The following is an 18,191-nucleotide window of genomic DNA, read 5'->3' as shown; positions in this document are numbered from 1 at the left end:
TAGGCGGTGGGGAACGTATAAGCAAGAGGAAGAGAAAGCAAATAAAAGTGAAAAAAGAGGAAGGTGAGAACTGTATATAAGGGCAGATAGGCGGGAAATTGAAAGGCTCCCATCCCTGGCCATTGATTTGCGGACAAGGGACGAACACGATGAATACATGTGGACACTCGAGTGTCCAGAGAATTCGAATTAGGTCAGGTGGTCGCCGAAGAGAGGCTCTGATACCATATTGTATATTTTGCGAAAATATGTGAGCAAGATTAATACATAAATAATTGAGGAGCATGTGTCTCTTTCTTCTATCATTAGTAGAAAAATGACTATTTACTACGATTATTTTTGCGACGGTAAAAAGCTGTAACAAAAGATACCTTTTACCACGGGACAATCTTAAAGTCATAGTAAAATATTTGCCACAGCCATTTACCGAGCAAATGCATAGCAAAATCGTAACAAATGCATAGCAAAAGCCTTTTTTTTTTACTATGAATTTAGTATCTTTTACTACGGTTAATGGTGGCAGTAAAAAACTATTTTTCTACCTATTTTATTTTACTCTTGCTAAAATTTGTTAAACTACAAATACAATCCTACATCTATTTTATACTAATTTAGGCATGTGTAGTACATGTATTATATTAAATGAGATTCATCATGGATTATAGATAAACATGTATGTAAAGATTCATGTATATATTTGCTTATTCACGTCCTATCATATACATTATACATGCACGTGGATATTCTAGAAAGAGTATTATATTTCCAGAGATCAGTGTGTAGAAAATTTGTCACTGAAAACTGAAAAGAAGGACCACTTCGGATGATGAAGAAAAAAAAAAGAGAATGTGAGACAAAAGAGACGCATAATATTCAATGAAAATTTGGTAGACCGAAAACAAAAATAATTGATAAATATGAAATGATAATATTACCCATAATATAAGATACCTCTTTTATGGAAAGGATTTCAAGCTTGATTATTAATTATTAATTATACTGATCAGTGAAACCAGCTTTTGCCGAGTCGATTCGAGTTTTTGTTAAACCAGCTCATGAGCTCACGGGGTGGCTCGACTCATTTACACCTGTACATTAGATAATTTTATTTTCCCATGCTTTCTTTGTTGTACGAACAATGGCGAGTCCGCGAATTAATAATAATAATAATAATAATAATAATAATAATAATAATAATAATAATAATAATAATAATAATAATAATAATAATAATAATAATAATAATAATAATAATAATAATAATAATAATAATAATAATAATAATATATATTATTATTATTATTATTATTATTATTATTATTATTATTATTATTATTATTATTATTATTATTATTATTATTATTATTATTTCATCTCCTATTTATGACTTGGATAGGGTTTTTTTTTTTTTTTTTTCATTTTTTTAAGCTTTGCAATTTGTTTTCTAAATCTCTCTCTTGTACTATGATTTGATAAATGTATGCCTTTTTTTTACACTTCCTTTTGCTTTAGTATATGCTTTTTGTTGGGATTTGTATAATCTATGTGTAGGAATATTGATGCTATTTTTGAAATTTAAATTTCACAATTAATTATTTTAACAATACGTAAACAAAATTTTATACAATTTAATTGCCATATAGTAAAATTTTCGTCATTTTTGCAATGCTACCCCGTACATCGTACAAGGTGTATTGCTAGGATAAACAACAAGAAGAGCTTTCTAATAATAACATAATATCAAATGAAATAAACTATTTCAACATTTCCAGCAAGTGTATGTAATTTAAAAAAAAAATAAACCAAAATATTTTGATAGCTAACCGAAACATACACACTTGATTACATATATTATATATTCAAAATAAAAATTAATCTTATGACATTCAAATGTAATTCTCATCATTATTAGTACTCACACATCGAAATGATCTCATCTTCTTTACAGTTCTCATGGAAAAGTGCAAGTCCCATGTGCTGCATAAATACACATGAAAAAACAAACAAATTAACACACAAGAATTATAAATATATAATAACTATATAATTGATGAAAATTTCACCCAAAAAAATAAATAAATTAAATAACACATATTTATTACTACAAACTCTCCCAAAACTTACAAGGATTGGAAGTTGTAATGAAACCAAGGCCCTCTTTGCAAATGCCACCTTCTCGATAGTACAAATCGAGGATCCAAGCTGTATGTGCCATTAAAAGATCGGGTTCGAAACACGAACCACCTGGCAGGATTTCAGCGCAGCTGTATTGACTACAACCGTAGTCTAAAAACGCTTGCATGTCGTGTTCGGATGCGCCTGTATCCGGTACGCACCAACCCTCGTTGTACTAAACAAATTACACGAAATTACTTTCAAATTATTCGTACTTTGCACAAAATTCATAGTATTATTTAAAATTATATATTTTTTAAATACCTCTAAAATTATATGATGAATATTTTAAATAAAGTATTTAAATTTGTACTTATTTTAGATTTTTACATATTTATTTATAAATATATAAATAAATAAATAAATAAATAATCGACATTTACTTACTTTCCTGCCACGCATTGTAGGGTTTCCGTTGGAAGAAGAACATAGAGCAACCGCTAGCAAAGTAACAAGAAATATTGAGAGATTCTTCTTCACCATGACTAACACTTTTCGTTTTACTAATTTACGTTTCTTGTCTCGTACGAATTCTTATTACTTCGTAGTAATCTTCACCAGCGGGGAAGGCAGCATCGACGTTGATTTTAGTTGTACCAACCGGAGGAGGCTGCCACATGTTCGGTAATTCCGCCATAGGAATCTTCATTTGGCGAAACTGGGCATCTAAATAGGAGCGAAGAAACCCACTGCACCAGTTCACAGTTTGATCCAGATCGAGGGATTCCTCCCCATGGAGCTCCTTATTCCTCCTTTCCCATAGCTTCCAGGCCACAACCACCGCCAGGCGAAACAGTTCGTCGGGAAGTTTTTGTTTAAGAACTTCAATCCAGCTCCAAAAGGATGCACTCTCTTCCACATCAGTAATCCGAAACGGTTCTTTCTCCCATATCCACTTAATTTTAGAGCAACCATAAATAGCATGCACCGGGGATTCCACCATTTTTCCACAAAATACACAAAAATGATCTGGCACGATAGTGCGTCTAAAGAGCTCGAGCTTACTAGGTAAGATATCAGCACAATCCCTCCATAGAAAATTCCGGATTTTGGGGGGGAATGGCGAGATTCCAAATCATTTTCCAGTTTCGGTTAGACGTGCCACTCGGTTCACCATCATTAGAGGCTGGAGAATGTTCCCGCTAGTCTCTACACCATAAGGACGAAATTTGACACCACAAAACGCGAAGAACGAAGATCGAAGACTCAAGCATAGTTTTTCTTAATTCTTTTATGAATTCTATTTTGTTTATCATAAGAACTACGAGTAGCTAAGTCTTTATTTTTAGGGTTTTATTCGAACCCTATGTGAGATTTATGAACACAATTCTATGATTTTATGCAAGTATTAATTTAGATTATTTCTTCTACTTTATTTATTAAGTGCATGAACTTGATCACTTTATGTTCTTTATTGTTATTGTTGAATGCATGAATCGGAAGATCGGTTTAACAATTAGAACTGTGGTAGAAGAGCCTTTGTGACGTTAGCATAGGAATATAGTTAACCTCTTAGGTAGCCATTATTGAGATTTGTGCTTAATGCTTTGTTCTTGATTGAATTGCGTAGGAATACAGTAATTTAGTCTCGAATAATAGAATCGTAATACACGCGGAAGCGGGTTATGATTAATTTAGCATCTCAGGTTAATAATCCGAGTTAATTACTTGCATAATTGAAGGAATTGGGGTTAATAATCACATAGGGGGAGAATAAAATCCTAGGCTTGTTTACTCTGATTAAATTGTCGTTTTTAATTGCTTTTGTGATCTTGTCTTTTTTATTTGTTTTCATTAATTAATTTAGTTTAATTTATGTTATTAATCATCTTTCGAATGTGTAGGGTGGGCTTGATAACAGTTGGTAGGATTTAGTGTCTAAAATTAGATAAATAAATATTCTCTGTGGGATCGATACTTGTACTTAAAAATACACTTTATTACTTGTACGATACGTGCACTTGCGTGTAGGTATTACAACCAACAGATAGTAAGAGCGATAATTTTCATTAATAATAGGGCAAAGTACAGTTTACATCCTTGAACTATTGGGATTGTACTAGTTTGCCCCCTTGAACTACAAAATGTCTCAAATACCTCTCGTCATTTAAATTTTGTTTGTAAATGCTGATGTGGCACTTTGACTTTATGATTTCTAGCCATTTTTTCCACTTTCGGACATTTTCTGACTACTTTGCCCCTCTATTCAATTATATATATATATATATATATATATATATATATATATATATATATATATATATATATATATATATATATATATATATATATATGTGTGTGTGTGTGTGTGTGTGTGTGTGTGTGTGTGTGTATTAAAGCTCTTTCACCGATTTTTTTTGCTTATTTTGTCAAGTTTATTTGCTCATATTGTTGGGTTTTTTATTCTCGTATTTCCACTTTTCTTCTTTTTATTTAACCATTAAAATGCCACTATTTTTTTTCTTCTAAAATTTATTAAAATGTCAAGTAACAGCTCAAATACACACAAGCTCAAATACACAAAATCTTGTACTTTGTGTTACAAAACATCTTATAATGCACGAAAGTCACCCCAAAAGTTATGCATTTAATGAAGGGCATAAACAAAAAATGCACAAAATTGAACAAAAGGACAATTAGCAAACATATTGAATCCAAAGATTAAACACAATTAAGAAAATCATGTAAATCATAAATTTACTTCAATCACAAATTCATAACAAAATCGGCAAATACAGCACGTATTAATTATATAATTATTAAGTTTCTTACAACAAACCCCCAAGGGCAGAGAAGTAAGTGTACATTTAAATTAAAGGTGTTAATAATTTAATGATTAACCATAAACTTAAGGGGGTGTTTGAGACGTTTTATAGTTCATGAGGACAAATTGGTACAACTCTTATAGTTCAGGGATGTAAATTGTTCTTTGCGACTTTGCCCTTAATAGTTAATAGTATAATATATTGCAATTTTGGTATATGTACTTAATGGGTTTATAAATGAGATTAAAATTTGGGTTCATACTTATACGAAAATTCAATGGGTTGTCAATATAGCTCATTTTTAGTTATTTTCACTAATTGGTGATACGTCGGTGTGCAAATGGTAATTTTTTGTGATAGAATGTTGCACATAATTTAATGAAAGAATGTTAACATTATTTATGTTATCGATCAATAGAGTATTACAATAAACATTCTAGAGAAAGTTTCCTCTCATTATTATTCTTTACCCAATCTAAATCCCCTCTTCGTCTTGTATTATATTTATTTGCTGCTGTCACGGATACTGGCAATCTCCATATGCTGCATCAATACAGATAATTAATTAATTAATTAATTAATTAATCAATTATTTCATAGTTAGATACTAACAAGGATTGCACAACAATAAATAAAATGCGCAAATTGAATAATATTAGGGTATTGAGTGAGAAAACTTACAAGGATTAGTCTCAGTAATGAACCCAAGTCCTTCTTTGCAAAAGGCACCGGTTTTGTAAAATTTATCGAGGATCCAAGATCCGTGTGCCAGTAAAAGGTTAGGTTCATAACACGGTCCACCTGGCAGGATCTGGCTACAGTCGAATTCATGACACCCGTAGTCTAGAAATTCTTGCAACTTGTCGTGTGGTGCGCCTGTATCAGCCACACACCAGCCGCGCAACTAGAGAGATTACGTGAAAATTAATTTCATGGTTAATTATAAAAAGAAAAGAAATGTCTAGATATATATATACATTTTGAGAAGACAATATATATTGAATTGTTATGAATTAAAGTGAAAGTTTTGCGTACGTTCTTGCCGCGCAGTGCAGGGTTTTCGTGGCCGAAGCATAGAGCAACGACCATTAGGAAACTAACAAGAAATATAGAGAGAGTGTTCTTCACCATGACTAACACTTTTTGTTTGAGTATATTTTTTACTAATTGGTTTCATCTTATATACATGTTTGGATGTGCACACACAACCACACACATACCAAAAACCAAAAGAAATTATATACAAATCCAATGACTGATTTATAGAAAAAATACTATGATGTTCATAATCTTTAGGTCATAGTAAAACATGATAAAATACCTACTATATAATTGTAAAATATATCAAATTAATTTTAAGATTATGATTAGATTGTCTATACATTTCATATAGTAGTTTAGCAATAAACTCTATATAGAAAGAACTATTAAATCCAAAGCAATTTGCTAAAAATCTCTATCATCAATGCATACACCAGATACTTTAGTTTGGAAACACATTAGAACATCGATAAATTAATAACCTCGATTAAATAATAGTTTCTCTCGGTCCCGACTCGGTGAAAACGTGTTAACTTATTAATTCGATAGTTAAATAATTCGCTAAATTAATATAATTTACATAGTCCCGACTGTATTAATTTATAGAGGTTTAACTGTATGCTCTAATTTCAAGTTCTACTATGATCTTCGTTCTGCCACGACTTGATGCACATCGTGACGAGGATCACCTCTACTAAATTCAACATGTTGAGATGAATGAGCGTGAGTTAGCCCAACACGTTAGACAATTAGCAGCAAATGAAACGGAGAAGCAGAGTACTTCCGTAGAAAGGTGGACTATTCTATCAGAAAAGTTGCTACGCATACGCAGTTCATGAGTACCCGATTGATCAAATAGAACTGACCGACTGATCGATATGGTTGCCCGTGCAAACCCGTAAATTAAATTATCCCACCGATCGGATAGGAACGAACGGTCAATTGTCTACGTAGTAAACGCTGAAAATCAGGGGATATAAACGAATGAGCCAAAATTCCACTAATCGAATACCTATTTAATTTATGAAGTTAATTTTGATAAATTTGATATCTTTTTTTTTTTTCAAAACTTTTCTTATAATGTTCCAATACCAAAATGTTAAATGTCGTTTCAATTTAACTAATTATGTTTTAAATTCGAAATTAATTTTAAACCTTTGCTGGTATGATTTTGGCAAAATTCAAATACGGAAATTGTAGTCCTTTAAGATAGCTTTCTACTTATACTTGAATCAACTAAATTGGATATCAGATGACGAAGTTATGGATGAATGGGTTATATATTGAATGACGAGCATTTTTTAGATGTTCTCTAGTCGTCCATCAGGAAACTAATGTAGGTAGCTCTAACTGCTATTCCTAGTGCATATTCGAAAACATTTATTTCTAGATAGGAATATTGGTTTACCTAGTTTTCGTAGAACTTATAACTAGGGGGCACTTGTTTCCTTGTTCGAAGTCGACAAAGGTTTTTAACGAGGTCCCCATTTTTTATGCAATAAAAGAAATTGAAAAAGAAAATGATAAAATATTAAATAGGGGGTGGATTTTTTCAAATTTTTTCAAACCCATTACTAAAATCAAAGTCCGCTATTAAATATTAAATTAGTAGCACCCCTCCCTGAGGTGAATTTAATTGGGGTGACTAAATAAGTAAAAAAACAATTTTATCCTTCAAACTACATGTTTATTTTATTAAATAAAAAGTTTTATAGACAAATCACATATAATGATATAATACAAGAATTTAACAAATTTAATACAAGATCTAATCTTACATACGGAACCAGTGCCGGCCCTGGGCAGAAGCCACGGAAGCCATGGCTTTGGGCCCCCAATTTTTGGAGGGCCCCACAAGAAAAAAATTGTTATAATATATGAGATAATTTTTTTTTATATATATAAAAGAATGTACAAATATTATAAAATAAGATTAACTCAAGGGCCCCACATGGCAATATTTTTAGATATATATATGTAAAATATATGTACGTATATATAGAAAATATCAAAAAAAATTGTGAGAAGTTTTGGTTTTTCCTTTTTTTTTTTTTTTTCTTATCTCTCTCTATTGTAAACTCAATTACTTCTTTTATGAAAATGGCTTAATGTTAAGACTTACAACTGCACATAAGGAAATTCGAACTTTTATATATATAAAACGGGCCCCGATTTTTACTTCGTCTAGGGCCCCCTAAACCCTAGGACCGGCCCTGTACGGAACATCATACTAAGTCTAACTAATTAATTACTTAGTCGCTAGGGAATTAATTCAATCTCATCTAATGTAAACTTATATGACATAAGTAACCATACGAGGCCTTTAGAATTTATTAAACCCTCCACATGTCATGAATGGAATCAAGATTTTAGAATTTAGATAATTCCCCCATTAAATTTATACAATATGTTACATGTCCCGCGGAATGATGTGTACATTATATTGAAATTAAATATGGCAAATTGTTTTTATTTTATTTTGCACCAAACTGAAAAATTCCAATTGCATTTAATAGATTAATTGGAAAAAACAATCTACAGGCACACATTTGAAAGGTCGTCATCATCATTTTTCTTTTCTATTTATCTACAAAGTTTTTACGTGAATTAATGACAGGATTTATCTCTACTTAATTTAATAAATAAATAAAAAATTAGAAAAAATATCTCAATAGACACTATATAAGGATCATGTATCGCTATAGTTTCTACTTGTATCTCGGTATCTTCATCTCTCTGCAAATATGAAGAGCTCCAATCACTTAATACTAAGTATTGTTTTCTTGATGGTGCTTGTCTTCATCAATGGTTTGATCTTTACCTTAATACATGTCTTTTTAATTAATTTTTCAATAGGTAGTGAGTTTTTGTTTTGAACCAAGTACGGTTCTTTTTCTAGTCGCGCTTTCCGATATGTTGTTATAACTCGTGCTCCGAGAAGTACCAGAAAGGGTTGTATACAAATATATGTGATACAAATATACAAACATTTCTTTGTAACTTAATATATGTGTAAACTATAAATGCAGATATTGGATCAGCTAATGCTGCGGAAGTAAACGAAGAGAAAATGCTTATAACAAAGAGCAAAACTTACAAAGGCTTATGTACCGCTCCGAAGTGTATGTCTACTTGCAAGTCGGAGAGGTTCCTCGAAGGACATTGCGTTTCCCAAGGAAACGCACTTATATGTTTCTGCTCTGATTTTCGTTGGATATGAAGGATATATGATAACCCTAGTAGATACAATTTTTATTGTTATTAGCAAGAAAGTAAATCATTTCACTTGTATTGCTATTAATGGTGCTATAGTATAATAACAAAAGATTATTGAAAAGAAAAAAAGGTTTTACGATTTTGTATGCGTTTGTCAAATATTGTTTTCATGAGCGGTTGAAAGTGAAACTGAACCACTTTGTCCTTGTTCGGTTATTATTACTGATTAAAAAATAGGGATTAGTAAGAATCATTTACATTGGTCATTTCTTAGATGCTACACCCAGTAAAATACACTGGAAAATCCTGCACCATGCATGGATCTACACATAATAAATACACACACCTTTATGTATGTGTGTTTAGTTGATATATTGATTGTAGCATCTCATAAACCCATATTACTCAACCTGCTCACTCGTTGCAAAAGTTGAACAGTGAGCTGCAAAAGTTGAAGCCATCAATCACTAATATTTATTCGCGGTTTTCGTGAAATAAACTTAATGAAAAATTATTTCATATGTTTTACCATGAAGAAATAAATACATGCACGTTCTCGAATTCCTTACTTTTTTTGATTCCGAAAATTCATATTGAAATTGCTTCTTTGCAAACTTTGCCTATACAGATCTCTCGTCGAGATCTATATTTTGATGGTAATTTTGTTTATTTTTATACTGTCAAATATATTTTTATAATTTTTTTCATTTATGAGCGCGGAACCTTGGATGGTTATTAGCGGCGGCTAGGGTTTTGGTAGGAGGCGATTGGGGTGAGGAGTCACTGGCTGTTTGGTTTAAAATCCGTAGCATTTCCCAGCTATAGTCTCTCTCTCTCTCTATCTCTTGGTCTCTTAGTGTTTATTGATTTTTGAGTGTTTTGATGTTTCTTCATTTTTTGTTGATTTGCACTAAAATATTTTTTTCTCTTTTGATTTTGAAATTGTAGCTTAATGAGTCATTGATCATGTACTTGAAGGTGTCAAAAATTTGCTTGAAGTTACAATTGCTTCAAGTTATAATGTTCAACAGAATGTGTACATTACTATACATTACTATATATTACTATATATTACTAGTTACATATAGTAACCTGTAGTTACATATGCATATATTTGTGTACTTTCGATTTGTATTTTATTGGTTCTGATGTGATTTGTAATAAAAATATTGAAATTTGTAAATTTTTGTTGGGGTTTATGAATTTCTTTTGTATAAGCCAGTATTCGTGTGTATACAATTGATCGACTAAAAATATGGGGTAAATAAAAACATAACTACAAATTACTATAGTTTACTAGAGTTACATGTAGTTATATATATATATATATATATATATATATATATATATATATATATATATATATATATATATATATATATATATATATATATATATATATATATATATATATATATATATAACCAGTGGCGGAGCCAGGAATTTGAGACAGGGTGGGTTTAAGGAATATATATATTGTATATAATGAAAAATATATTTTAAGAAATTTAATTTATGGATATGAATATATTCGATTAATTGGTCAATAACAATTAGATGTTACGTATTAAATATGTACCCAATAGTACAAAATAATATTTTTAAATTTTGAAATATTTCATTTTTCAACAGATATTTTTAATTGTATAATTTAATTATTCTTTTAATAATTATTATTTTAAATAAAAAAAGAAAATTTTAAAGTAATAGGATTTAAAATACAAATTGAATTGAACTTAAGGGGTAACCGGATAAGTGTTACTGATGATATGCAGTATGAGTTATGAGTGTAAACTATATTTAACCCATAATTTATACATGTTCATGTCCTGTGGAATGATGTATACATTATATTGAAATTAAAATGATAAACTGTTTTATTTTATTTTGCACACCAAACCGAAAAAATCCAATTGCATTTAATAGATTAAATGAAAAAACAATCTACAAGCTCACATTTGAAAGGTCGTCATCATCAATTTTCTTTTGTATTTATCTACAAAAATTTTACATGAATTAATGACATGATTTATCTCTACTTAATTTAAAAAAAAAAATTAAAATTTCATCTCAATAGACAATATATAAGGATCATGTATTGATATAGTTTCTACTTGTATCTCGATATCTTAATCTCTCTGCAAATATGAAGAACTCCAATCACTTAATACTGAGTATTGTTTTCTTGATGGTGCTTGTCTTCATTAATGGTTTGATCTTTACCTTAATACATACATTTTTAATTATTTTTTCAATAGATAGTGAGTTTTTGTTTTAAACTAATTACGGTTCCTTTCTAGTCGCACTTTTCGGTCTGTTGTTATAACTCGTACCCTGAGAAGTACCATAAAAGGGTTATTCACAAATTATAAAATATAAATAAACCTCGTAATTATTTGTATTTATATTTTAAAAATATATACGTGTTTCTTTGTAAATTAATATGCGTAAACTATAAATGCAGACATTGGATCGGCTAATGCTATGGAGAAAAACCGAGAGAAATTTCTTATAAGAGTGAGCAAAACTTACACGGGCTTATGTGTGTTTCCGAAGTGTATGTCTACATGCAAGTCGGAGGGGCTTCTAGAAGGACGTTGCGTTCCCCTAGGCAAAACACTTGTTTGTTTCTGCTCCGATTTTCACTGGATATGAACAATAGTTGATTGCTATTAGCAAAAAATCATTTCACTTGTATTGCTATTAATTAATGGTGGTATAGTATAATAGCAAAAGATTATTGAAAAGAAAAAAAAAAAAAAGAAGGTCTTACGATTTTGTATGCGTCTCTCAATTTTTTTTCATGAGAAGGTCATATGTTGCATTGATGCAAATAAAAATAAAAATAAGGGATTTTTGTGCATAAGTCAGTAACTTACGATCTTTATTATTTTAGGTTCAGAGGTTATATCTCTGGCGTTGACCTTTTTTTTCCCCTTAATATTGTCATTTTTTTACGCCCGCCGCTAAACGTTGACCGTAATTGTACTGTCATTAACAGTAATTATATTGTCGCTGACAGTAATTGTATTGTCGTTGACAGTACATTAACGTAATTGTACTGTCGTAGACAGTACATTTATATAATTGTACTGTCGTTGACAGTACAATTAAAGTCAGCTGCAATATTATTTTTGGCTTTTTTTTTGTATTTTGTTTGATTTGTTGACAAGTCAACCTAATTATATTACTGTCGTTGACGGTAAAATAACTGTAAACACAATAATATTACTATCAACCCTCACAATATTGATTTTTTTGGTTTTTTTGTTTTGTTTGAGTTGTTGACGGATTAACTTAATAATATTACTGTCTACTATTGTAATATTACAGTAGACACAATAATAATATTGTGGTTGACGATAATATCACTATTTGTTACAACAATATTATTGTGGATGACACTAATATTACTGTCAGCCGCATCAATATTAATTATTTTGGCCTTTTATTATATTTACCTTTGTTGTACTCAAAATTGAATAATTTATAAATTTGGGGTCAAATTGATGTTAAACTGAAATTGGGGCATATTATAATGTAAGGGGCTATTTTAGTATTTTACACACCTCTGGACAATGTGCGGACTTTTTTTATAAAATAGTTTTTTTGTCTGGATTTCTTTATAAATAAGTATCCCTTAATGGGCTTATTTATTATATGCCCAAAAAAAAAACAATAAACTAGGAGGATTATTAAAGTAATAACTAAAATTAAAATGTCAATGAAAGAAAAAAGTTAAATAACTTATAAGGAATAATTGTTGTACAAAAACCAAGTCCCTTTTGACAAACACCAATCACTCTATAGTATTTAACAAGGATCCAAGGTGTGTATGCTAGTACGAGATCCGGTCCGAAACACGGACCATCGGGTCGGATCAGGCTACAATCGAATCTACTGTATCCATAGTCTATAATTTTTTGCAACTCTTGAGTGTCTCGTCAGTATCAGCTACACACAAATACTGAATTTGAAACAAACGTGTAATTAATCTTCAATATTTTCATAACTACTAACTAATTTAAATTTGTCTACTAATTTAAATTTGTCTACTAATTTCTATTTTAATTTCGAAGAAGCGTATTTATAAGAATGAAATAAATTAAATTTAAGTACTTACGCTTTGGCTTGGAAGTGCAGGGTTTTCATTGCATGAGCATAGAGCAATGACCGAAAGGAAACTAACAAGAAGTATAAGGAGAGTGTTCTTCGTCGTGGCTAAGAGGGTGTTTGGCTAATCTTATTTTAAACAGTTGATAAGCTCTTACGTCTTATAAGATGTTTTAAGAGCTGATAAGCTGTTACATCTAGAGGCGGACCCATGTGTAGGCTTGGGGGCTTCCGCCCCTGCATAATTCCTTTTTTACCAATTTTTTGTTAATTTTTTTATTTTATTCTGGTATTTATCTATTCATTAATAGACTTTGTCCCACAAGATTTAAATTTTTTACATTTTAGCCTAGAAAAAATATTTTTTTCGTCTCTTAATTCACATCCATATTCCCCCCACCAAAAAGCCCCTAGGTCTGCCCCTGGTTATATCTTATTTGTAGGATTAATTTTTATAGTGTTTGGATAATTAGCTTATTTCCTATTTTTACTTATTAGATCTTAAATAAAAAAATGGGGTGGAGGTATTTTTTTAAAAAGATCGTATTTGCTCTTCGAGAGCTTATTTAAAAAAAAATAAGATCTTTTTTTTTTTTTAAATTACTAAATACTTCGGAAGAGCTTATAAGTTTAAAGCATCTTATAAGATCTTTTTAACATCTTACAAGCTTAGCCAAACACCCTCTGGATTTTTAGTTTTTAATTGATTAGGTTTTGTCTCTTCAGAATTGTTACTCATTTGTTCGTATTATATAATAGTCAAGGTAGTAAAAAACGGTAATCGGGTCGAAGGAGGTTAGGCACCGATTCACAATTAATCGATGCGTCAGTAATTAATCGGTTATAAATCGGAAATAAATCTGTTTTTAAAATTTGATTTAATATATTTCTAGATATTATTCATAAATACTCAAAACATATATAAAACTATATTTAAACATAATTATATCTCCATCATGTATATATCATAATAATATAATAAAAGTTTAATAATAATAAGATCATAATACATAAATATCCTTATAAAATATAAATAAAAAGGCAATTTTTTTAATTAAAATTTATTCTTGAACATTCCTGGGATACATCATTAGGTTCTTTAACAATAACAGTTAGCATAAACAATATAAAGCATAAAGTTATAGTTTTTTTTTATTAAATTCCCAACTATTATTTTGAATCAAAAAAAAAAAACAAACCAATTTTTTGACCTATTTTTGCCTCCGAAGTTTGACCCACCTTCAAGGTTTGACCGTCTCAGAAGCAAAAACCCGATTTTTCAAACATTTACGCTAAAATCGTAAAGGTTTGGGACCGCCTCTGCCTCGAAGACGGATTAGTACGCCGCCTCGACCGATTTTTAGAACACTGATAATAGCTAATGAGGATATCCCCACACAGAAAGTTTAAGGAGAAAAAAAATCTACTTACAAATTTGTATGATATTATTATGATTTTTATAAGGGCAAATTACAGTCAGATTTCTGAGGTAAGTTCAAATTACGGAAAAACCTTTTTTTTTTTTTGGATAATTACAACCTTCTCTTTAATTATGTATTGTCTTAGTATGAACACCATAAGGTACATTTAACATCATAAATATGGACATATAAGACAATACATAGTTGATGGTGATTGTAGTAACCCAATTATGATAAATGTTTTCGTAATTTGAGCATACCTTTGTATGATTTTCTGAATAATATTATAGTACTTAGAAAAAATCCCCGACCTACAATAAAATTGTTCAACATAACAAAATTAATGTATAACATGCCATATAAAAGTATAACAATAAACAAAAGAATATACATATATTTCTAGCATAGATTTTTAGAGTGAAAAAGCATGATCAGTTCTAATCAAAATGTTCGCTTAAAAATTGAGAATAATAAATCATGATATATGATGATGCATGACAATAATTTATTAATAATGATTAAAAATTACTTAATTATGATTAGAGTGAATGACAATTTAGCACCCTTATTTTACCGCATTAAGCACGTTGCCCCCAAACTAAAACAAAAGGAATTGTATGTTGCCCTCAAACTCCATTATTCGGAGCACCAATCGTTAAAATTGCAATTTTTTTGTGATTTTGCAAGGGTAAAATTGGCAACCAACATCTTCCCTACTCTTCCTTAATCTGTTTTTTCCTTGATTTTTCTGTACTCTTCCCTACTTTTCTATAAAAATATCTTCTCCTAACGAACATATCAAGTTTTTATTGTTGGTTCACTATTTGTGACTCTCCGAGGACGTACTCAAACATCGTTTTCTTTTGTTATTGTGAAAATGGAGCTCGAAATTCTTGACCTTTGACTGGTTATCAATTGGCATACTTGCAGGCAGTGGTGAGTCCATGATTTTGTTAAAAGGCATGCTTAACTTTTTGTGGATTCCAGGGCAGCACCCAAAAAAAAAATAGGATTTGTTTGCATAAAATAGGACTTAATCAAAAAATAGGTAAAGAAAATAATTTGTTTTGAACATTTTTTTCATTTATTTTGATTTGGGTAGGCTAGTTAATAATAATAAGATGCTAAATACAATTATAGATGTAATGTAATGGATACAATTTTAAATGAGGGTGGACTCGCCTCTGCAAGTTGCAGGGTAATGAATTCGATCGTACGAGAGGAAATTGATATGTCGGGTGATTTGTGTCCATTCTTCTTCCCACATTTAATTTCATCCAACCACTCATCCCAAAAACTATATATATTTTTCTCCGATGTGTGAGACAGCCGAGGCGGCGAAAGAAGCAGTGGAGTGAGAACTTAATTAGGAGGCAGACTTGCGGATCGGAGGAGGTGGCGGCCGGTCCAGTCTTGTTGAGGCGGGAGAGTAGTTGTTTGAATCTTCGTTCCATGTGGATACCAAATCAAAAGCAGGAGCCTCATGAAAAGTGATAGCAATCCGGCTTTTTTATTTTTTGGTAATGAAAGAACTTGCAGCCAACCATATAGGTGCACAGGGTAAACATGCAGTCTCGTATAATAGCTTGCAAACCATACAAAAGACATAAATCACACTAGACTAATCATTTGTGACAAATTCAACCTAGCAACTGTTGACAATTAGAAACAGGAGGTGGGTGGTTGTGGAATAGTAGTGTTGGGCTTTTCTTGAGTTTCTTTGCTTATTTATTAATTTTTTCTTTCCTAATATTGTGGTGATTAAAGTTGAATTATTGACAGTGCAATTACGTAATTGCACTTAACTTTAAGATTTTAAGATAGAGCCATTGAATTGTTGTGTATAAGATAGATCAATGTTCAAGGGACAATGAGCTAAAACCTAAAACCATAATATTTGTGTATTAGCAAGGGTTTATGCTAATACAGTTAAAATAACAGACAAACTTCGATAGAAATTCAAAAGAGCACAATACAATTGGCATTTCACTCCTTTATTAAATTTAATAATATTGTTAATTCACAAATAATATCACTAATGTTGAGAAAATAATCTTCTGGTACTACTATTAACCCGTGAATCCTCTTTGCTCCTTGTACTCTTAAACACTTTCACGGATAATGACAATCGTCGTACGCTGCATATTGTTACAAATAAAAAAAAGGCGATAAATTACGACAATTATAAAACAATAACTAAAATTCAAATAGAATAACGAAAGCGCGAAAGTAAATCCTTACAAGGATCGGTGGTTGTAATAAAACCAAGTCCCTTTTCACAAACACCAAACTCTCTATAGAATTTGTCGAGGAGCCAAGATGAGTGTCCTAAAATACCATCAGGTCCAAAACACGCACCACCTGGTAGAATCGGGCTACAATCGAATTGATTGCAACCGTTATCTAAAAATCGTTGCAAAGCTTGCGGGTCCGCCCCTGTATCGGCTACACACCAATATTGAATCTAAAACAAGATCTAAAAAATTAATTTTCAGAATTTTTCCTAAGTACCACTTGAAATTCTCGTCTACACGTACATATTATTTTTTTTCCCGGAAAGGCATCGTTTAATGATTGTAAGAATGAAATAAATGAAGTTCAATACTTACTCCTTTGTTGCGCAACGCGGGGTTTTTGTGGCATGAGCATAGAGCAATAGCTAGAAAGAAACTAACAAGAAGTATAGGGAGATTGTTCTTTTTGATTGAATCGGTTTTCGTTTTGTTCGAATTGTTACTCGTTCGTTCGTATTATATAGTAGCTAATTAGGATATCCGGTCGCGTACGGATAAGGAAAACAAAAAAAAAAATCTACTTAATTACAAAATCGTATTATATTAGAGTGATTTTCATTTAGAAATAACTCCAATTACAATAATATTGTTTGACATAACAAAATTACTATATAACATTCCATGTAAAAGTACAACATTAAACACAACAAAATTATATTTGTAGCATAGAATTTTAGATTGAGAAAAAATAGTTAGTCCTTATTAAACAGTTCCTTAAAAAAAAGTTTGATTGATTTTAGAAAACATTTGTACAGTAATTCCCTATTTATTTGTGATTTACAAGATTGATTATTTTTTTTGGGATGTTAGTTAATATTTAATAGTATAATATATATGAGATTTACAGTTTACTTCTTTACTTATTGACCGTGTGTAAAGATACTATGAATTATATAATCTCATATTTTCTAATTGCTATTGATTTCACATTTCCTTTGACGGATTTTTGAGATGTTTTAACCCAAATTGATGGATTTAATCTATACTAATATTTGAAATATATGATAGTAACAATTATAAACAAAAAAAATTATTAAACTATTATAATAATTCTTTTAAGTTATATTTAAACTACAATAACAATATCAACATTTACACAAAAGATTATACAAAATTAATTGTCACAAAATAAAATTGATCGTTAAACATATAAAGTAGTTAATAAA

General features: G+C 30.4%; 2 protein-coding genes and 1 long non-coding RNA gene across 3 annotated transcripts; 1 reads left to right on the top strand and 2 right to left on the bottom strand.

Moving 5' to 3' along the window:
* Positions 1–2,101: 2,101 nt before the first annotated feature.
* On the bottom strand, positions 2,102–2,658 carry LOC148772196 (glucan endo-1,3-beta-glucosidase 7-like). The gene is made up of 2 exons (XM_088814883.1): positions 2,563–2,658; positions 2,102–2,350 (listed from the first exon to the last, which is right to left on the bottom strand). Exons 1-2 carry the CDS (start codon positions 2,656–2,658, stop codon positions 2,102–2,104), a joined length of 345 nt encoding a protein of 114 aa, XP_088671009.1.
* A 2,656-nt stretch (positions 2,659–5,314) lies between these two features.
* Positions 5,315–6,116, bottom strand: LOC105978135 (glucan endo-1,3-beta-glucosidase). Its single transcript, XM_013003550.2, has 3 exons — positions 5,976–6,116; positions 5,622–5,844; positions 5,315–5,483 (listed from the first exon to the last, which is right to left on the bottom strand). Exons 1-3 carry the CDS (start codon positions 6,069–6,071, stop codon positions 5,458–5,460), a joined length of 345 nt encoding a protein of 114 aa, XP_012859004.1. The 5' UTR covers positions 6,072–6,116; the 3' UTR covers positions 5,315–5,457.
* A 2,581-nt stretch (positions 6,117–8,697) lies between these two features.
* On the top strand, positions 8,698–9,356 carry LOC148772195 (uncharacterized). Its single transcript, XR_016030063.1, has 2 exons — positions 8,698–8,789; positions 9,011–9,356. It is a non-coding gene; the product is annotated as an uncharacterized LOC148772195 (long non-coding RNA).
* Positions 9,357–18,191: the final 8,835 nt, after the last annotated feature.

Source organism: Erythranthe guttata, chromosome 2 (assembly GCF_056151865.1).
Source record: "Erythranthe guttata isolate IM_541 chromosome 2, IM_541, whole genome shotgun sequence".
Taxonomy (NCBI): Eukaryota; Viridiplantae; Streptophyta; class Magnoliopsida; order Lamiales; family Phrymaceae; genus Erythranthe; species Erythranthe guttata.
This window is presented reverse-complemented; position numbering and strand designations above follow the sequence as displayed.

Coding starts and splice junctions, on each gene's coding strand:
- LOC148772196 (XM_088814883.1), bottom strand. CDS start 2,658: ATGGTGAAGAAGAATCTCTCAATATTTCTTGTTACTTTGCTAGCGGTT. Junction 2,351..2,562: donor CTACAATGCGTGGCAGGAAA/GTAAGTAAATGT, acceptor TAATTTGTTTAG/TACAACGAGGGTTGGTGCGT.
- LOC105978135 (XM_013003550.2), bottom strand. CDS start 6,071: ATGGTGAAGAACACTCTCTCTATATTTCTTGTTAGTTTCCTAATGGTC. Junction 5,845..5,975: donor CTGCACTGCGCGGCAAGAAC/GTACGCAAAACT, acceptor TAATCTCTCTAG/TTGCGCGGCTGGTGTGTGGC. Junction 5,484..5,621: donor CATTACTGAGACTAATCCTT/GTAAGTTTTCTC, acceptor GTATTGATGCAG/CATATGGAGATTGCCAGTAT.